This window comes from Micropterus dolomieu, linkage group LG02 (assembly GCF_021292245.1).
Source record: "Micropterus dolomieu isolate WLL.071019.BEF.003 ecotype Adirondacks linkage group LG02, ASM2129224v1, whole genome shotgun sequence".
Lineage (NCBI taxonomy): Eukaryota > Metazoa > Chordata > Actinopteri > Centrarchiformes > Centrarchidae > Micropterus > Micropterus dolomieu.
Genome location: NC_060151.1, coordinates 12713393 through 12734986, shown reverse-complemented (window position 1 = coordinate 12734986; position 21594 = coordinate 12713393). Strand labels below are relative to the sequence as shown.

Here is a 21594-nt window from a genome sequence, read left to right as displayed (position 1 = left end):
GAATAATAAGACTTAATGATCAAATCTATTTTTGTGGTTATCCGGCCCCGTAAACCACGAGTGCTGTAGCATAAATGGGGCACTCTGTGGCACCCACTAACGTTATGTTAGAGCCCACAGGTGAGGCCTTTCTGTTGTGTAAGGACTTTATCAAGATTACATTTAATAAAACAGGATACAAATATTATAGTCGACGGCAAATGATCATATATTGGTGAAGTCTTACATTTTAGACATATTCATATTAATCTATGATGTTTTAGTAAAGAGAAACCCTTTTTTCCCGGATGGCGAAGGCATGACCGCCGTACTCTATCTTTGATTGGCTTACCCTTATGTTCTTACCCTAATTCGAACCAATCATGCTTCTCCTGACTAAACCTAACCAATCCAACCAACGAAGGTAACGAGTACTAGCCTATCAGAGGCAGGGTAGAACGGGCCATGCCTTCGCCACCCTAGGAAAAAAAAATATTGAAATATCATTTCAGTGTAGGGAGTTAAAGGTAAGACCATAGATTGTATATAAAAAGGGTAAGACCCATACCAAATCCTTAAAATGTGATGATATCAATTTGTATAGAATGTATTTTATATCTCCAAATTGCACATTATTTATATTTTCTAATACCTGTATTTCGTATTTTATTTTATTTGTATCGATGTTGATGAGATTGGCATTTGTTTATCTTTTGATAGTTTTACCAATTCTAATAAGTTTGTGTAATAACAGTGATTTACATTGTCAGATCAAATAAACAAAGCACTTTGTTTTTGACTTTGAATTTGAAAATAACTAAATAATGTTGGGTTTTGAAGTTTGTAATAAGGTATAGATATAAAATCGATCTTTCCATCTATTTCTTTTACTTTTATTTATTTATTTATTTAAGAGAGACAGTACTTGAATCTTCACCATGGAAACGATTGCGACTGCTGCAGCCACGCCCCTTTGCAGACGTCCCGCGCCGGGCGGTGCACTTCCTGGTTACTCTGCTCTGCATGTTGTTGAACTATTGATTAGGAATGGTACAGTTTCTTCTGCGACGACACTGGATCGGCAGGATTCGTCTAGCGCTCACTTTCCTCGGACTCCCGTACACCGTCTGCTCGCCCGGATTAAGGTATGGACAGCAGCGTTAGTTATCAGGAGTTAACTAGAAGAGTAATGATTATTTTACACATTTAAAGACAATTTAGGCTCTAATCAAAATTAGACATAGCTATGTGCTGCGGCAGCTATTTCTGTTCCTAATCAGAGACATTGTTAGCAGAGCCAGGCGACAAGATTGGAGTCAACATTACAGTAGACATAACGATTAACTTAGCCAACTGTTTTCATTGATACTGACGTGGTTTACGTGCAGAATTATAGTTAAGCTTTATTTCAGTTTAATGTATTATTGTGAAATAGAATGTTAAACAAAATTCAACATGTAATCGTCCAGAGGTAGGTAAAATAAACCATAATTAATTTAGACAACAGATGTGTATTGCAGTGTAGTAGTAGAAGTAGGAGTCCACTGCTCTAAGGACAAGCAGTTAAACCTGGGTTAGGCAATGTTGGAGAACATGCAACAGACCGATAGATTTAGAAAGTATCTGTTAAAAAAAATCCCTCCTTTCGGGCCTCCCTCCAAAACCACTCCACCAAAACACATTTTTATGCACAATGGAGGTAAGTGGATAAAGGCAAGGAAGGCAGACCAGTCCTGCAACACAGACTGGATTTTTTTTCATTTTTGTGTTAGAGCGTTATTGATTGCAGTTGGGAGAGAAGAGAGTTTCAACAAAACACATGTTTAAATGCATCTGAACTAAATTGCCTTCCCCAGCTTTAAGTGTGTGGTTTCCTCCTGAGTGTTTCCTCCAATGTGTTGTCAGTTTATGACAGAGGATACTCTCATCCCTTGAGGGGGAAGGCTTCTCCATAATTTGCTGAAGGTCCTGGAGGGTGAGGAGTGCATGTGTGGTGGTGACGTGACCACGCTGCTGCAGGGAAGGCATTTTCACATCTCATATTTCCTCCCCTGCAGGTCTGCCATCTCCTGCTTATCTACACATCCTATCAGAACTAGTCAAACCATTAGACCCATTAGTACCGGTTGGTGTAACCTCTTCATGACCAGTGTCGGGACAATGCCATCCTCAGCAGCACCTCATGTCAAGTCCAGATGCCCCGAGTATCCAGGGTCCAAAATCCAGCGCTTCCCGGTGCCTGATGACAAGGTGGACTGGAGTCAGGACTGGCCACTGTATAATCCAGTCAGCTACACTGACCCTTTAGTAGTAAAGAAGCCAGTATGGGCCGATCCTGATATAGAGTGAGCAACACCAAATTAAAATGCATCAAATATATTTTAATACACTTCAGAATGTACTGTATGTGAATTATATATTTATATAGTCCAAAATATTTGCTATTTCCTTGCCTTTTGTGAGACATTCTGACTGTTATACAAGCTGTTTGTTTTCAAAGATCAGCTAGAGTTTATTCATGCCAGATTAGATGACTTCTGCTTGTTTCGCAGTGCTTTCTCTCCACAGTTCAACACTGTGGATGGTGCCGTGGACAGGACAAGCTTTGAGGGCAGCTACAAAATCGAAAACGGAAGGCCACTGTAAGTTATCGAGTTCCTAGAGAAATGGTACTTTAAAGGGTTTCCCTGACGTTTAGATAACATTAGTTCGTAACACTGTCAGTTGGATTTGTTTTGCTCAAAAACATGGTAGTTCACATTTGCATTTAGTGATTTCCAAGCCTTGAGGAGTAGAAAGTCGTCTCCAAAAGAAAGTCACAAAAGTTGTTTACTAAATCAGCTTATCTATTTCTGATGGCTAATATGTTAGCAGACACTTTACTAATGTTACTTTCACAAATAGCTGCAGCTGCACAGAGCTGCTGTCTGTGATGTTAATTCTCAGTGGGATCGCTAGTATTAGCAACCCCTTAACATTACAGGGAGTCATTACATTACATGTCATTGTCAAAAAAATTGCTTTGTGAAACTTCAGTACTAAAACACAAACATGTCAGGTTGACCATAACACGGCTGTGAGCACTAAAAAGTAAAGTCTTTAATTGGAAAGTCTAAAATACTCTTTGTAACAGTATTTCTTATGCTCATTAATTAATTTCAGCAAACATATCTTAAATAAATAATTTGCACATTCACTTTTAGAAATCCACATGGGCGCACAGGGTTGTCTGGAAGAGGTTTGCTGGGACGATGGGGACCCAATCATGCAGCAGATCCCATTGTTACCAGGTAACTATTAGTTCACTTTACATGCCAGTGTAATCCAGATATTTACAAACCATAGTTCATTGCTCAGTTTAATTACATTAGAATGATTTAAAAGGGAGAGACCTAATGTATGTCACTGTCCTGTAGATGGAAAGTAGATGGTGAAGGAGAAAAGGTACAACACTCGGAGTCCAAACAGCCTATCCTGCAATTTGTGTCCATAAAGAGGAAAGACTGTGGGGAGTGGGCCATTCCTGGGGTTGGTGGCATTTACATTTCGTTTTCAAGCTTTATTGATGAGCTCTGTTGTTTCCCACTCTATTTCTCTGCCAATTTCTGTTCTCACATTGTGTTATTCTACCCTGCTTTTCATAGTCCTTACCACAGCTATTCAAGAATGCTCAGGGACAACAAAAAGTAAATTTGCAGTCAAGTAAGATGTTCCTGTGACTTGATTGATTAATTGTGTGTATGTGCTTCTTTTGTAGGGGATGGTAGATCCAGGGGAGCAGGTCTCTCTCACGCTGCAACGGGAGTTCTCGGAAGAAGCCTTGAACTCGCTGGCTGTCCCGCCATCAGAGAGAGCAGAAATCCACAAGCGCATCACCAAACTCTTTAAATCGGCAGGGTTTGAGGTCAAAAAACGACACCCGCTCGCTTGTCTAGTGTCATGTTTAAGTCAACAACTGTTTCTCTGAGGAAAGCTGCAATATGTTTTTTTCTCCTTCAGGTTTATAAAGGCTACGTGGATGATCCTAGAAACACTGACAATGCTTGGATGGAGACAGTCGCTGTTAACTTCCATGATGACTCAGGTATCAATAATAAATAATAGTAAATTTTTTTTTCCTTTTGCACTGTCACTACTCAAAATTCTGCTTTACAGATCCAGAATTTTGTTCATGCGACAACTGCTCCAGCAATTTGCAAACCATTTTAAAAGACGTGTCTCTCTGCAGACAATTAATAGCGTGTTTGTAGGGCATTGACATATCTGTACTGTTATTGCAGGCAACAGTGTGAGCGAGCTGCCGCTGCAAGCTGGCGATGACGCAGGCCAAGTCCAGTGGGTTGATGTTGACTCGTCCTTCCCGCTTTATGCGAGTCACTCCCATTTCCTAGAGCTGGTTGCCAAAGAGAGGAAAGCTCACTGGTGACCAAGGACAGACTTAAATAGATTGACATAATCTGTGTGCTGTGAATGCTTGTGCATTTAGGACACATGACACCTAACATTTTATGAATCTTCCCTCACTAATTTAAACATAATAATCGTACTTGTGAATGTATAATTGTGAAAGCCTAATATGCATCTCACTAGTTTGACACTCATATGTATGTCCACCATTCAATGTACAACAACATTGTTACTGTGCTGTTTTTAGAGTAATTTAGTAGAAGTTTAATGAATGAAAGGTTGAAAAAGTGGCTCATCTGATGTTAAAAGGTGCGGAATCAAAGTTTTCCAACAATGCTAGAGCTGCTGTTCTTTTGTCACAGAAAAGGGGAAAAAAAGCTAACTGCTTGGCAGAAACCTAACATGAGACTGTAAAATGCAAGATGCTGCTGGGTGGTAAACCACATTATTTGTGTTGGCACAAATTATGCTAATTTATTTAACGTTAACAAGGATCACATTAAGCCAGGGCGATCACGGAAGAACAAACACAATGAGCTGCTGAACACAACACATACTACATTAACTTAAGTGTGATAATGGAGGGGGGGGGGGGCAATCAAAATGAAAAAGTGCAGACTCACTTTGATCTTTACATGTGAATAGAATATGAAGAAGTGCTGGAGCTCCCCACACTGCCCAGCAGTACACTGAATCTGAGCAGCTGAGCTAGAGGACAAGCATGTTTTCAAATGGTAACGGACGGTGGAGGCAAAGGCCATTTCACACTCAACAGCCTGCCCTTCCAAAAACGTTCACATCGTTACGCGTCATCTCACTGCCAAGCATACTTTGCGATACAGCAGGGATGGAGAATTACTCATTATCTGCCTGTATCTGTTAGGATTCTTGATACAAACACTAACACACGGACACTTCTGTCATCAACAGTCAACCAAGCTGAATTTAGTTTAAAAAAAGAGAGAGCTGCAAAATCGTTTGTATCTTACTTTGCATGTTCTGGCTGAATTAACAGATTTCATAAGATGTGATGTGTGAAGGAGGAGGTGCCACAAATACTGGTAGTCCTATTTATTTGCTCTCATCACTGCTCAGGCCACAACCTGCATGACATGATTTTCAGTTGTATTTGAGTATGACACCAGCAGCTGTGTGTGGGGAGACTCTGCTGTTCAAACCTCACTATAATACAGTTGTACATTATATGGCATAATCCTAAAGATCTTCACACCTAAGATGCACATTCATGGTAGTCTCCCAGTTCTCCAAGGCCACTTACCAGCTCCACTGGAGCATTTGTTGCAGGAAGGGAGAGTATTTCCCATCCAGATTCCCCCAGTGGTATTATTCAAATTGGCAACCTGCCAGTCTCAAAACCTTCTAACCTTTGCTTTCAAAGTTCTGATTGATTTTATTATTTTTCTGCCTAATGTGGTTTTGGCTTGTTATTGAAAGACAAAACTAAATAAACAATGGGATGAGAGAGAGCTTTATCACTGAGATGCTGCACAACAGAAGTGATCAAATGATTTAAACTGTAATTAGTTTCATTGTTATGGCCAGTGTTTTGCTGGATGGATTGGATTGTGTGTACATGCTATACCATGAAAATGAACCCAGAGGTGTCAACTTAATAAACTTGCACTGACTATCTTCAAATTTTATTTTATTTTTTATTATTAATTGAGTCACTTGAAATTGTAAATGATTACAAGTGCTTGATTTGTGCATTTTTCCTCATAGTGATAATTATAAATATTATGTAAATATTGAGAACTTATGCACCATTAAGTGCTACAAAACCAATGATCTTCCCATCATTTTTAATTTGTATGGTCTCCTTTAGAAAAGTACATAGGTGTCACATTTGAACAGTGTATCAGTACACACTGTATCTAACTTGTTTGCCTTTTTCCAAACTAATGAACATTCTCTCTCATCCCATCTCCAATTTTGTGATGGTGATTGTTACAAACAATCAAGTCAGTTTTAAGATGTATTTATTTATTATTTATTATAGTTCCCCCCTTTTAAGTGTCTCTTGTTGGATGAAGTGCGGGGCTGCTCTGTGTGGTGCGAGCTGTTTGGCAACCGACGATCAAACCAAAGAAGAAAGAACAAGCGTGGGAGGATTTGTTTGTTTGGCGCTGAGTTTGAAATTGAGTATACGAGTTGAAGTAGCGAATATTTCGATTTGCTAACAGTAGAATTGGGTTTTGTGGGGAACATTGTGCAGGACTATAGACCGACGGCCTGTATAGGTACCGAACAGTAGTCCTGCGGGGTTCCTTACAAACTCGGAGGGAGACAGATGATAGTAACAGTATGGAGTTTAGTGAGGAAGAGGGAAATTACGTAGATGAGGGGGGAGGAAAAGGGTGGAAAGAGGTGGTAAGAAGGAGAGAGAACAGGAACGCAGGTAGGTTTAAGAGAAAGAAAAATACAACTAGTCTAAGCAAAGGAGAAAGTGAGAGGAAGAATCCAAAGGCAGGAGTGCTTAATGTAGTGATAAGATTTGAGTCTCCCTCAAATCTGGGGAGTAAAGAAAATCAATCCCTTGAAGCTAACAAAAATCATTCAAGGGCAAGTGGGGGAAGTAAATCATGCAAAGGTATTAGGAGATGGAAACTTACAAACTTGGGTGTAGTAGTGAAGAACAGGTGGTGAAAGCAAAGAAGATGACTATCATTGGAAAAATCAAAGTGTCTAAGGTTGTAAGAGTTGGAGAACAAAGAATCAATGGTAGCAAAGGGGTGATGTCTGGAGTTTCTCTAAATGTCAGTATGAGGGAGCTAATGGAGAACCTGAAAGTGAGGGAGGGATCAGTTAAGAGTGTGAAAAGAATGACAAGAGGAATAGAGAAAATTGAGACTGAAACTGTGTTGGTAGAGTTTGGAGAAAAGGTGATTCCAAAGGAGGTTTACTGCGGCTTTGTGAGATATAATGTAAGGGAATACATACCAAAACCTATGAGATGTTTCAACTGCCAGGAGTTTGGACATGTAGCCAAAGTATGCAAAGGAAAGAGGAAATGTGCTAGATGTGGGGGGGGGATCATGAATATGGAAAGTGTGGAGAGGGAGTGAGTCCCAAATGTAGTAACTGTGGAGGTAATCACAGCGTTGCATATTGGGAATGTGAGGTATTGAAGCAAGAGTTGGAGGTTCGAGTAATTTGAGGAAAGGAAAAAGTATCATATGCTGAGGCAGTTAAGATGGCAGGAGAGATTAAGAAGCATAAGGAGGGAGGATGTAGCAAAGAGCAAGTGGTGGGGAGAAAACAGCAAGACGAGAAGAAGGCATGGGTAGAGAAGAAGAAGTTGGTGACATTCATTGCAGGAGTGATAAATGCAACATATGAGATCAAATCTAAAACTGAACGGATCCAGGTCATAGTAAAAGCTGCAGTGCACCATTTGGATATGATAGGATTAAGGTGGGAAGAAGTAAGAGATGAACTTAGTATACAGTCAAGTCAAGAGACAGCATGTGTGGGTTGATAGTCCTAATACTAATAATTTTAATTCTTCAGTGGAAGCTTGATAGCTTATGGGCAAGACTTCAAACAGTTTATAGTTAGTAGGGGGGGGAAACCAGACATTGTATGTATCCAAGAATCCTGGTTCAAACCAAACTTGGAGTTTGTTCTACATGGGTATGTAACTGTGAGGCGAGATAGGATGGAGGGGGCAGGCGGGGGTTGTGTCACCTTTATAAAGCAGGGCATTCCTTACAGGATTTTAGGGATAAGAAGAGAACAAGAGTGCGTGGTAGTGAAAATGTGGGCAAGGAAAGAAGTAACGATTGTGAATTATTATAACCTGTGCAAAAAACTAGAATTAATGAAGCTGGAAGAGATAGAAGGGCAGAATAGTAGTAATATTGTTTGGTGTGGAGATTTTAATGGACATAACACATTATGGGGTAGTGATAGAACAGACACAAATGGTCAGGTGATAGAAGAGTTACTTGATGAAAAGAATTTAGTATGCTTAAATAATGGCAGTAACACTAGGATAGATGTACATACAGGAAAATAATCTGTGTTAGATCTCACTTTGGTATCAAATTCCATGGCAACAGTATGTGATTGGGCAGTGTACCATGAAGGAACTATAGGGAGTGATCATTATCCAGTTAGGTGCAAGATAAATATGGAAACACCACTGGTCATAGAGAACACAGGGGGGAAATGGATATTTGAGAAGGCTAATTGGGAGGAATTTCTTGATGTAAGTGATAGATATTTAAGTCAGATTCATGAAGGGATGAACATAGAAACACTGGACAGCAAGGTATAATATTGGCAGCAATAGAATCAATTCCTAAAAGTAAAGGCAGAACAAGGCAGAAAGTAGTACGAAGAATGCTGATTTAACTAGTGTATATTATAGCTTTAGGGAATGTAAGTATAAGGAAAGTATTCAGATTTTCACAGATGGGTCAAAGGACATGCAAACAGATACAACAGGGTCTGCAGTTGTTGTTCCTAGGTATCAGTTAGAACATAGCAAAAGAACATCTGATTGTCTGAGTGTGTTTGCAGTTGAACTGTTTGCCATATTGATGGCGTTGGAATGGACAGGACAAATTAGTGATAAGGAAATATTAATGTAGTGACTCTGTCAGCTCTTATAAGCATGAAGACATGCACAACTAGAAGTCACCTGGACTTGCTTTATGAAGTCTTATGAATTCAAGAATAGCTAGGCAGGGAAAAAATGTCATATTTCTGTGGGTCCCTGCACACTCGGGAATTCAGGGAAATGAGAAAGCAGATAAGGTGGCAAAAGAAGCAGTTAAAAAAGGAGATGTTGAAGTCAACATTAAATTATCAAAATCAGAGGGGAAAGGCATAGTGTGGAGAAGTGTAAATCAACAATGGCAACAGAGCTGGGATAATGCAATAAAAGGGAGACATTTACACGAAATCCAAAGCAAAGTAGGTATATCAAGAAGTAGGGGAGCAAAGAGGAAAGAGCAGGTGATAATAAGTAGGCTGAGAATTGGGCATAGCAATATTAACAGCACACTTTTAATTACAGGAAAACATCCTACAGGAATGTGTGAACAATGTCAGGAGGTTGAAACAGTAGAACATGTTATTATAACATGCAGGATATTTACTCAGGAAAGACAAGAAATGATAACACAGTTAAAAAAAATAGGACAGATAGATAATACAGTAAAAAGTTTATTGGAGTATGGAGAAAGTGTGGAGGGTAGGAAATGGATATTTGGTTTTCTGAGGGCGACTGGATTAGATAGGCAGATGTAGTATGAATGGAAGCAAAGGGTAAATAAAGCCTGAAGGTGGCAGTAATGCAACTCAATGGATGCCAGCTGCCGTAAAAAAACAAGAAGAAGAAGAACGGGACTGAAGAACTACGTTACCCAGAAGCCTCTGCGACAAACCCAGCTCTATCTGACGAGTGACGACGTGGCCGAGGTTACGTTTCTACCTCTACCCCGTGTTTCAACGGACCGGGGCAATTCAAACAAGGCAACCGGCTTTTGTTCATAGCTAGATCACAGGGTCGTGTACTTGCTTGAACAAGTCTCTTCAGTTTGATATCACCACTTTACAACAATGTCTGGCAAAATCAAGAGCCGAAGTGCCGCAAACGCAGACTCCATAACTGGCGGTGTGTCCTGCGATGAGCGCATCTTGCGGGATTGTCATCAACTGTACACGGATCCCAACAGTGGTGAGGAAATCGCGTAAACATTCACCTATTTTATAATGAAGTTAGGCTTCAGAGAGGTTTACTGGACGGGGGTTAGCTTAGTTAGCTAATTTAAGGTAACTGTGTCCCTGAGATGCTAACCGTTAGCTAGCTTACAAGTGATTTGGCTGACGTTGCGTTAGCCAGCATTAATGCTAATCACGCACAGCTGTGGCACGCTTTTGCTAATGATTAATTAATGAGTCCGCTAATGTGCACAGTCAGTGTTTTTAGTAATGTAGTTCTTAATAAATCGAGTTTTGTTGTTAGCTTACAAGAGACAGACAGGGATTCTGGGACCCTGTTTTTAAAATAAATACTTATACTGAAATGTTTGTGGCCCTTCTCCAGCTCACTAAGTTATACTGTGACTTGAGTCCACAGGTGCAACCTCAGCGCCATGATGATTCCAGTTTGACCAGATAGATGAATCCTTTATTTGTGCACCAAGATGTTCTTTGTGTTGTTCAGGGTTGATCTCTGTAGCCGAGTCTGTTGGTGTGAAGCTGCTGCCGCCCAGGAAAAAGATCACTGTGTTGTTGATGGGCAACCACTCTGCTGGGAAGAGCTCATTCATCAACTGGTAAATAAATTTCACCAAAATATGACCCAGGAGATGTTACAGAGAGTGCTCACCCAAGACCAAACTACTCAACGATTAGCAAACCAAATGATGCCTTTATAATGCAGCTTGAAGAAATTCAAACACACAACAGAAAACAGCATGTTGAAAAGAAAAAAGGTCTATCTAATCTCGTCTAAGCCTGTCCATCTTAATTTGTGTCTGTAGCATAGATTACATCCCTCCTTGGCACAGTTTTGTGTGCAGTTTATAGGAACATTTAACTGATATGCAATCCATAATACATGAGTGCAGAAAAGATCTGTGGTCTTTTTGTTAGCCTGTACATAGTATAACTACACTGGCCCCATGAAATAATGGTCAATCATACAGATGTCTTTCAGAAGACTTATTTTGTCACTCTTTCTTCAACAGACATCTGAAAACTACAAACAAATAAGAAATATATATCTCTGTCATTTTAAAGTCTCTCAAGCTCTGCTGTTCATTTAAAAAAAACAGGCCAAAATGTGATGACATCAAATAAAATTACTACAAAAAGGCACATTAACAGACATCATACACAAATGTAAAACAAATGAAAGGCAATTACCGCGTGCGCCTCTTGGATCAAGTGCAAGAACAAGGTTATTTGTGGTTTGGTTATACCCCCAACTAAAGTCTGATCATGTGACCCATTTCACTATTTTTTTTTTTTTTTTTACGTTGAAATAAAACCTTACATAAAGAGCACTACATTTTTAACTATACATTATTTTAAAATGGCCCATTTTAGACAATTTTTTTTATTAATGTTACCCTTATTTATTTTATTAAGTCTGTATGAACTCATAGTCACAAATTTTATAACAAACGTGTAAAATAAGCATCTCAATGAAACATTGTCCCTCAGATAGTTACACATAGTCTGTCTATAGATTTTGCTGAATAGGATTGGTTTAATTGACTTATTTTGGACAGCTGTCTAAAGTGTCCTGAAAACGTATTTCTCTTTCACCGGTGTGTCACTAAATTATTTGTTCCAAATTCCTTTTTGCTATGTTTTCTTTTTGTCAGGTATGTCGAAGAGCATATCCAGCGCACTGGAGTGGCTATTGAGACTCAAGGCTTCAGCTTTGTTACAAGTGGGCGCAAGAGAGAATCTCTCACAGTGAGTGCAACAGTACAAAAACAATAAGGTGCAATTTATTGTAAAAAAAAAAAAAGTGTATGTTTGCTCCCTGGAGAAATAGAAAAATGTGCATTTCTAATTGTTTAACATTGACTATTTCCATATAAGTCACAATGTTAATTGCAGACTTTCTGTTTGAAGTCATTACTTATTACATTAACTGAAGTTAGTTCCCCTCTCGTGATTTCAGTACTTCTGGAGATCCTGGTACCTGGTTTACAAACTTTCTTTGACTTTGTATTTCTTTAGGGAAACGCCACCCTTCACCTATATCCACACTTCAAGCCTCTGCAAGAGTTCAAAGGTGATATTTCAGTTCAAATCACAATCCTTCCCTGTTCTTTTCCAAAGACTCAGCACAATGACACACTTTGTATCCCCTTAAGCGGCTGCCACACTGATTCATTCCCATATTCCCCACATATTGATGGAGAGATTTGCTGTTCTGTTATTAGTCCACAATGCAGATCGATCAGTGTGGCAGCCATGAGCCCGACAGTCACAAGTCTTCTAGGAGATAAACAAGATTGTTTATGATGTGTTACTGAAACTAGCATTTAGGTTATTGGGCTGCAGTTTTGTTAAAGACAAATAGAGGAAATTATTGTTAATCAACGGCCATGTGGCTTCAGCATAATGTCTTATTTTAATGTTAAGTGATTGGGTAACAAACATTAATAGTTAAACTGTCTTACCTATTTTTGACTTCTCTGATCTTTAATTGCTTTCTAGGTGTTTCAGAGTACTTAAGCACAGAGATCTGCACGTCGCGACAGAAACGGTTCAGCCTGGTGACTTTTGTGGATTCGCCAGGGTTGGTGGATGGTGATATGAAGTATCCCTTTGATGTGGATCAGGTTATCCTCTGGCTCGGTGGGTTGCCACTAACTGACCTTGTCTCTTGGTGTGTTGTAGTTATCAACGGTCCCCTAAGGCTTTGTGATAACTGATGTTGTGACACTGAGTAATTTTAAATGGTACTTTTAAAAAATAGTAGATTTGTTTAATCTGATGTCTCGAGTTAATGTGAAATGCCGGCCCAGACTAAAATTCATAGTGCTGTGTGCTGTTTATTTTTACCTTTTTATTCCTCCATTTGGTGCTGAAGCTAAACTATTCTAAACAAGAGCTAAAATAGACATGATTAATAGCTTGGAAACTTAAACACAAAACTGAAAACAAAGTTAATATATCCATTTTCTATACCTGCTAAATCTGTGCATGGCTGCGGTGGATTGGAGTCAGACAGTTTGTTTCAGTATCTGTCATCTTGACCAGACTTTGCTTTCATGTTTGCCATTTCAGCTTTCACAGTCACATTTTGTTTTTGTGCCATTAGTGAGCATTTTCCAGGTTGCTGCTGGTCTCACCACTTCTCTTGCGATCTGACTTTCATTACCCCAAAGCAACCTGTAGACAGCTCAAGTTTTGTAATCATATCTGCAGGTTAAATTTCTATTCAGTAAAACACTTCAGTCCAATAGAGTTCCATGAAATGACGGTTCACTGAAAATCCAGTACACAGTAACATGTGAGTCAGAGCTGATCCCGTTAGATTCGTTTATATAACCTTTTGCGCTCCTAATGCGGGCCTTATTGCAAGGTCCACTTTTTCTAATCTTCAACTATCAGACATTTGACACCATTATTTACATGACTTGCTTGTTTGACAACTTTTGACACCATAATTTACGTCACTAGCAGCCTTGGCGTCATCTGGAAACAATGGAGTAACTTACCTTTAATTACATAAAAAAATTAAAGCTTCATTGGCTAAAATACATGTTACTGGTTATCAGGTGTTCATTCTAATCTGCACTCTAGTTACACACTTGTCTGATGGTTGAATTTGATTAACTTTTATACCAAATGATGATTACCAAGATCTTTTATATTTCAACTACTAATACCAACATTTTCAGTGGAATTAACATCCCAGTATGATGAAAACGTAACATACTAAATTCTGTGTCAAAATAAAAAGCAATTACAGACAAACCACTCACAAATGTTCACTATAACATCATACTTCCATTACCATGCGTTTTAATACACTAAGAATATAATGAGAAATAGATATATTGTAACAGGCCTTTAATCTGTTGTGGAAAATAATGGTCATTCCCACTTTGACCCTCAGGTGATCTCTGTGACCTGATTCTGGTCTTCTTTGACCCCATGGGTCAGGCTCTTTGCAAGCGCACCCTCAACATTGTGGAGAACCTGAATGAGAAACACGGGGATCGCCTGCATTTTTACCTGAGCAAGGCTGACGAGGCCGGGGGGGAGTCGGATAGACAGGTGTGCACAGCTCTGTTTAATAGCTTGTGTTTTGTGAATGTCACCATTCTTCAATCAGAAAATACAGTTTGCTCACCTGATATAAATAACTTTGTAGAAATCCACATCTATAAGAATATTAAACACATGTATTTATATTGTCAAAGTTGGACAGGAGAAATCATAAGTGTGTGGGTAGTGGAAAGCTGCTATCAAGTGTCTTTGCCAGTGCAGGAATCTATGCTCTGCACGCAGCTCCACAAAGAATTATGATTTTACTCATATTAAATAATATGTGGTGGTCAGCGTTGATATTGTGGTGTCGCCACAAATAAATCAATGAATGGGAAACACTGCAGTGGGATGCAGACTCTAGAGACTGTTCTTATCTGTCATCTTAGTTTGGATAGTTAATTAAAATCGCCTTCGGTGCATGAAAAAACAATCGCTGATCATCCCTTCAATCGTTGAGAAGTGATCCAATCGGCAAAAGCCTGTTAGTACAATACAGAACACAAAAGGACACTCACTTCCATAAAATAAAGTCCTTTTTAACAGAATTACTGTCCAAGTGATGCACAGAAGGGACATCTTTACACTCACCCTCTGACTTATTTCTTTGCCTGTCTCAGAGAGTAATGATGCAGATTGTGCAGGAGCTCTGCAAGCGACCGGGACTCAACACGTGTGGTTTTGACATGCCCACCATCTACATTCCTAATCCAAATAAGGTAAGGGTTGCACTTCCAATGATTTCTAGGACACTACCTGTTTTAGGATGATACCTCTGCTCCTGTAACTTATTCTTCTGTGTACAATTAGTTATTTTACAGGTCATAATCTAAACTCACTGACATGTAATTGAAGTGCACATTGTAATTATTTTTTTTTTGTCTGTGTTCCTGTTCTTAGCCAAGTCGCTGTGTCAACCAGATTGAGGAGGTCTGTCGCACTATTGAAAAAACTATTAACCAAACTGTACAGAATACTCTCAACTCCCTGGAGAAAGACTGTGAGCTCATCATCGAGGCAATCACTGACACGCTCAGTAATGACAGGTAACGCACACAAACTCTTCGTGCCACAGCCTGCATTATCACTTAATTTCTTTCAAATTGGCAGGCTTTGTTGTTAATTAATTACTCCGTATTAACTTGATTGTAGAGCAATGTGTGCGTGAGGTTACTTTGCATTTAAATAACTGACTCCTCTTCATTCCGACTGTAAGCGCACAGCGCAATCCCATGCAGATATTTCACATTAGTGGGACACGAAGAGTGGCATCAGTCAGCGATGCCTTCAGAGAATAACTTTGACCCCCTGCTCTCACAGGCAGACCAGTGTTGAGAACCGACGGGCGCGCTGTAAGAGCTGCTTCCTGACTCTGCTGGGCTTCAGCATTCCTCTGGCTCTGATGGCCCTACTGGTGCTGGGCACTCTGTCCCAGGAGCTGCTGGACATGGCTCTGGGCCGCCAGGGCACAGAGACACTGTCACTCTACCTGGTGAGTGTTCAAGCCAGTGCACCCTTCACTGTTGTGTTGTAGTTGTTGCGTAGTCTAGATATAAAGCGAGTCGAATCTCATTTTAGCTGCTTTTGTAATCCACAGGCTCCCATAGTGAAAATATTTGACTCCCTCTCTGTGGACCAGCGGCTTTATGGCTGTGGTGGACTGGTCCTCTTCTCCTTCCTCCTGCTCATCATCGCACGCTTCTCCTTCAGGTAGGAGGAAAAAGATTTTAGTCTAAGGTTTCTTAATCTGCAGGTTAGTTACTTACGGTAAGCGCACAATTTTCATTCACAGTAGTATTTTTTTTTTTTTGTAGTTTGTAAACACAAGTTATTTCAGTTTTATGTTTTTACTTGGAAAAAATAATCCCAAGTATTTTGATAATTAATGAATCATTTATGTATTTTTTTTTTTAAACAATAAGTTCAATATCATATTCCCTTGTTCCAGCCTGACAGTTTAGTACATACACTTCCAATTCTCTGCAGGACACAACCAACTCTGTCAGGCAAACAGAAAAGGCAACTGCAGGAGAAGCTGGAGTACGTTCAGGAGGTGGTCAAGACCAAAAAGGTACTGCGTGTGTGTGTGTGTGACTGGCTCTGAAATGGTACTGGCAATAAATTATTGGGGTATGTTTAATTTGTCTATTTTTCCTTCTAGAAAAAGCTGTATGAAGAATACCTTCGCCAGAGCGTCAGCGATCACGACATGGACTTGTAAAGACAGATGGAGACGTACACGACGATTGAGCATCCCAGCTCTGACGTGCCATAGGACCAAAAGAAAGCTTTGCAAAGGTTTCACACCAGCCGCCACGTCACTCTGACCGAATCTTTATGAAGTGTTCTGATGTAAATCAGTTATGAGCACATGGTACACATGTAGAAACCCATCCAAATTCTGGTGCTTTGGATACTGTTAAAGCCATTTACCTGTTAGGTCACGTTACCTCTTTAGAAGGTCTTAAACCACACTACCTGCAGATTAGGATGGTTTACTCTTATGGCAAATGAGCTTTTGTTACTGATCACTTTTCTGTTGTGAGCATTTATATACATGTATTCTGTGCCTCTGATCGACTCAAAGGAGTTCAGTCTGATGACCACTTTATATTTATAAATTTGCTAACTATTTATAATTTTCCTTTACGAGAGAATTTGTATTGTGTAACGGCATATAGCACTGTTTTACATGAGTCACTTTGTATGATTTAGTGATTTTGAAGACTTTCACCAGAATTTTATACAGTACTTTGGCTGCATGGTATTAATCCAGTTCACATAGTGTACGTCTGTGTTAACTAATATGTAGAATTTACAATTACGCACACAACTCTTGTTGTTAAATAACCAGCAGTCAAACATGCAGTGACCAATTCAACTTTGTATTTTCCTGTCCTGCATTGTGACCATGTTTTAATTACATCATGACTTAAATAAAAACAATTTTCAATATAGGAGGTGTTGAGGCTTTTTTTAGATGAGTTACTATATTATTGAACTTTTGGGAACAAATATTAAACAAATCTTCACTTTTGTAGCTTTTAATCATTTCTCTCCACTAATAAATTCCTTGATTCTTAGGATGTATTAACATTTCTTGGGCACACTGACCTGAAGATCTTAAATACAGCTTCTTCAGCAATTGTCTGCTTCTGGTGGACTGGGGCTTTGATACAAATATATTTGACTTCCATGAGATGAAATGATGCTCTGCCTCTGTTTTGAAGGTCCAAATTAATACTTTGTTGATTTGTTTGGGGGGAAAAAAATCCCCAAATTTTTCATGTGAAAAGTATTGACTGGTGCATAACCATGTATACCTGTATTTCTTCTTCACTTGTATTCCCTTTCAGAGTCAAGTTGAATCAATACTTTGAATTTGCAACAGTTCTGGTGTGGCCAAAGATATGCTCTGTATAAATGAAATGAATGTGTTCAAACATGGCTACAGATAGAGGACTGTATAACCAGATATCATTTATTCACATGACAAGATATAGAAACATATTCACACACAACTCTTAACTATTCCTTAAATAAAACACCAGTCCAGTAGAGTTCCATGCGATGTACTCTGTAGTTATCAGGTTTAACTGTGTGAAACACAGTAATCAGATTACTGTCTAGTTATGAGGTTACATTGTGTGAAGAACAGTAATCGGATTACTTTATAGTTGTCAGGTTTAACTGTGAAGAACAGTAATCAGATTACTCTCTAGTTGTCAGGTTTAACTGTGTGAAGAACAGTAATCAAAACCAAACCCCTGCTGCATTTGTTTTTTTGTTTTTTTTTAACATTTTCACATTACACAAATCAAGAGTATGGTTTTGTGGGGCTTACAACTTATTTTCAATACTCTTATTTTTCATTTTCTGCTTACCTTTTTCAAGAGAAACTGGGGAGGCTGTTCGTGGTCCTTCAGGTGTGTGGGGTCCTTTAGGCCTTACTGCCAATCCGATTGGGGACTTCGGTGGTCCAATAAGGGCTGCTGGGGGTCTAGTCAGGGCCTTCAGTGGTCCAGTCAGGGTGTTGGGGGATGTTGCAGGGATGTTGCTACCTGGTGATCTGGGGTCACCATTTGTGGTCCATTTGGAGCTGGTGTTGGGTTGAAGTAGTGCCACTGCCACCTGGGGATCTGGTTGGACCATTTGTGGTCCAGTAGGGGGTTCATCCCCTTGTCTTGCATCACCTTGTGGGGTCCACCCTACATTGTAGAAGTACTGAATTATTCAGAAAAGACTGATTGTTCTACCAAACTACAAGTATTGATTTAACAGAAGATTGTTTCCAAGACAGGGGCAAACCCCGGTTTCCCCGGCCTTTCTGTGTGGCGTTTGCATGGTCTCCCCGTGTCCGCGTGGGTTCTCTCCGGGTGCTCCGGCTTCCTCCCACCATCCAAAGACATGCAGGCTAGGTTAATTGGTGTCTCTAAATTGCCCTTTTAAATTGCGACCTGTCCACCAGGCATGAGTGATTATTAGGTACAAACCGGAAGAGAAACATGCTGAAAACCAAGCAGATGCACTTTTTAGATTCACATTTTATTCATTTAGCTTTTATTTAAAGAGACTTAAAATTGCTATTTATGTCAGAAGTCGCACACCTGTGGAGCAACTAGGCATTAACACTCAGGGACACATTGATGGGTGTCACAGAAGGAGTCAAACCCGGGCCTCTGTCTTATCCACTGCACCATCACCACCCACACAATGTTATTGTATTGTTACGTAAATGTGAGCAGTTAAAAAGCAGGCTGTTTAGCTTTCAACCTCTCCCAGTTAGTTTCAATAAGTTAGCTAAAAGTATCAATGATAATCTGACAGCTCCATTAGTCTAGGCAAACATAGCCTTATCTGTGACAGGGACACAAAGCATCAAATACAGGACTTTTGTAGTTATTTATAAAAAACAGAACATTCTTACCTTGAATAACAAGATCATACAGGTCCTTTATCCATTCAAGACATGTATTGGATATCTCTCTGAGCTGGCAACGGGGTGCCAAAACCTCAGACACCCAAGCATTTTTTTTTCTTTCAGGCCTTGAAACAGGTAATATAGCCCTTACTCCCAGGGCCTGCAATTTTTTGAGCTAGAAATACAAGGACACAAACACACACACATAAAAGTAACAGATATTGTTATTAAAACGTATATGGGACCTTTGGAGTATAACCTGCATGAAAATTATAAAAGCAATCACATACCAACATATATGCATCATATTGTATGTGAGAGGTGGTCCGATTACATTTTGTTTTAACCTAAGCTTATGTGGCTGCTCTGCATTGCAGGTGTTGCAGTTTTTGCAGGCTACATTTAGTTCAGTGTGGCAGACCGCGCATTTTTGACTAGTTGACCCCTGGCCTGGCATTTCTATTAGAGGTAGAGCAAGCGGGAGATGAACAACATCATACAACATAGACAAATATATTTTGATATTATGTACTTATTTCACTCAAACAAACCAGGACAAGATTAAAAAATTTAAAAAGCAATACTTACTTGAAGACACCGGGGCCTCTGGAAGAGTGAGTGAGTGAGTGACGGAGAGAGTAAGAGGTAGTAAAAGGAGTAAGGGAGTGGCTCTCAAAAGAGCCTTGGTTTTATATAAAGATATACAGTAGGTAGAGGTAACAGTGAAGGGTGGTGGGTAAGGACAAGAGCTGTTGGACAAAAGAAAACAAAAACATGGTTAATTATTTTGCAGCAAAGATTGCTGGATTTCTCACTTTCCATGCAGAACTGTAACAACAAAAAGAACATTGCTGTGCTGCTGTGATTGCACAATGCAAACAACTTGCTAAATGATCTGTATTTATTCATATTAAACATGTAAACTGCATGAATGAACTGAACTGATCTGAATTCACTGAAATTAATTGTTCAGCTAACAGAATAATTATTTTGTTACTGCAAGCTTGTGACAGTGTTATTAACGTCAACTTGTTGCAGAACTGCATAAAATAGGAGACAGAGAGAGTGAACAGAACAGAAAGTCCGCTGGACACAGGAAAAGGATCTAGAGCTAGCCTCTTAGCTAGCTGTAAAGCTAAATGCTAAAAGAGCTAACTCCGGCTGATGTTCCTCCTTCATTTCATTTCATCTAACTTTAATAACCTTTGGCTCTCCAACACTTATCACCAAATGAAAGTAATTGACAACATTCATTAGCAAGCTAAAATATTTCATATAAAAACATTAATAAAAAAAATCACGATAAAAACTTTCAAATAATTTGATATTGATAATTATTATGATAAATGTCAAACCATCATTTCTTTCAAGTTTAAAGGGGATCACTTAACACAAATCTGAGGTAAAACGTTTAATACAATTTTAATGATAAAATCTTTTTTCAACAAATATGCATGAGTAAAATAACATGAAAAACCTGTAGCTGTGAATAGCCATAACATTTGTGTTATCTTAAGGAAACTTTTGGGGGTTTTCACGTAAACAAACTGTTACAATACATTCAGGAATTTCCCGTATTTTCACAATTAATGCCATTTTACAGATACTTGAATGAGTCTTAGCTATAGGTGTATTATCGAAACCTAAAACAAACATTTTTAAATCATGTTTTTTCATAATTAATAATTACCACATGTTCACATTAGAATACAGTGAGGAAAATAAGTATTTGAACACCCTGCTATTTTGCAAGTTCTCCCACTTAGAAATCATGGAGGGGTCTGTAATTGTCATTGTAGGTGCATGTCCACTGTGAGAGACATAATCTAAAAAAAAAAAATATATATATATATATAATCCAGAAATCACTATGTATGATTTTATAACTATTTGTATGATACAGCTGCAAATAAGTATTTGAACACCTGAGAAAATCAATGTTATTATTTGGTACAGTAGCCTTTGTTTGCAATTACAGAGGTCAAACGTTTCCTGTAGTTTTTCCACCAGGTTTGCACACACTGCAGGAGGGATTTTGGCCCACTCCTCCACACAGATCTTCTCTAGATCAGTCCGGTTTCTGGGCTGTCGCTGAGAAACACGGAGTTTGAGCTCCCTCCAAAGATTCACTATTGGGTTTAGGTCTGGAGACTGGCTAGGCCACACCAGAACCTTGATATGCTTCTTACAGAGCCACTCCTTGGTTATCCTGGCTGTGTGCTTCGGGTCATTGTCATGTTGGAAGACCCGGCCTCGACCCATCTTCAATGCTCTAACTGAGGGAAGGAGGTTGTTCCCCAAAATCTCGCAATACATGGCCCCGGTCATCCTCTCCTTAATACAGTGCAGTCGCCCTGTCCCATGTGCAGAAAAACACCCCCAAAGCATGATGCTACCACCCCCATGCTTCACAGTAGGGATGGTGTTCTTGGGATGGTACTCATCATTCTTCTTCCTCCAAACACGGTTAGTGGAATTATGACCAAAAAGTTCTATTTTGGTCTCATCTGACCACA

General features: G+C 39.4%; 2 protein-coding genes and 1 long non-coding RNA gene across 3 annotated transcripts; 2 read left to right on the top strand and 1 right to left on the bottom strand.

Moving 5' to 3' along the window:
• Positions 1-904: 904 nt before the first annotated feature.
• nudt9 (nudix (nucleoside diphosphate linked moiety X)-type motif 9) lies at positions 905-6045 on the top strand. The gene is made up of 8 exons (XM_046074952.1): positions 905-1124; positions 2037-2324; positions 2532-2621; positions 3183-3269; positions 3396-3507; positions 3737-3883; positions 3979-4063; positions 4260-6045. Exons 1-8 carry the CDS (start codon positions 1027-1029, stop codon positions 4403-4405), a joined length of 1053 nt encoding a protein of 350 aa, XP_045930908.1. The 5' UTR covers positions 905-1026; the 3' UTR covers positions 4406-6045.
• Positions 6046-9788: 3743 nt separating this feature from the next.
• On the top strand, positions 9789-17112 carry si:ch211-11k18.4. Its single transcript, XM_046043032.1, has 12 exons — positions 9789-10093; positions 10583-10694; positions 11751-11844; positions 12115-12169; positions 12598-12738; positions 14006-14166; positions 14778-14876; positions 15058-15203; positions 15478-15649; positions 15755-15867; positions 16144-16228; positions 16319-17112. Exons 1-12 carry the CDS (start codon positions 9976-9978, stop codon positions 16376-16378), a joined length of 1356 nt encoding a protein of 451 aa, XP_045898988.1. The 5' UTR covers positions 9789-9975; the 3' UTR covers positions 16379-17112.
• A 561-nt stretch (positions 17113-17673) lies between these two features.
• LOC123967493 lies at positions 17674-19247 on the bottom strand. Its single transcript, XR_006824249.1, has 3 exons — positions 19085-19247; positions 18042-18665; positions 17674-17753 (listed from the first exon to the last, which is right to left on the bottom strand). It is a non-coding gene; the product is annotated as an uncharacterized LOC123967493 (long non-coding RNA).
• Positions 19248-21594: the final 2347 nt, after the last annotated feature.

What these genes read in the sequence shown, in the direction of transcription:
- si:ch211-11k18.4 (XM_046043032.1), top strand. Translation starts at nt 9,976, where the DNA reads ATGTCTGGCAAAATCAAGAGCCGAAGTGCCGCAAACGCAGACTCCATA. An exon ending in GCCTCTGCAAGAGTTCAAAG is followed by an intron (nt 12,170 to 12,597) that starts GTGATATTTCAG and finishes ATTGCTTTCTAG; the next exon opens with GTGTTTCAGAGTACTTAAGC. An exon ending in ATCGCACGCTTCTCCTTCAG is followed by an intron (nt 15,868 to 16,143) that starts GTAGGAGGAAAA and finishes AATTCTCTGCAG; the next exon opens with GACACAACCAACTCTGTCAG.
- nudt9 (XM_046074952.1), top strand. Translation starts at nt 1,027, where the DNA reads ATGGTACAGTTTCTTCTGCGACGACACTGGATCGGCAGGATTCGTCTA. An exon ending in TGGGCCGATCCTGATATAGA is followed by an intron (nt 2,325 to 2,531) that starts GTGAGCAACACC and finishes CTTGTTTCGCAG; the next exon opens with TGCTTTCTCTCCACAGTTCA. An exon ending in GGGAGTGGGCCATTCCTGGG is followed by an intron (nt 3,508 to 3,736) that starts GTTGGTGGCATT and finishes CTTCTTTTGTAG; the next exon opens with GGGATGGTAGATCCAGGGGA.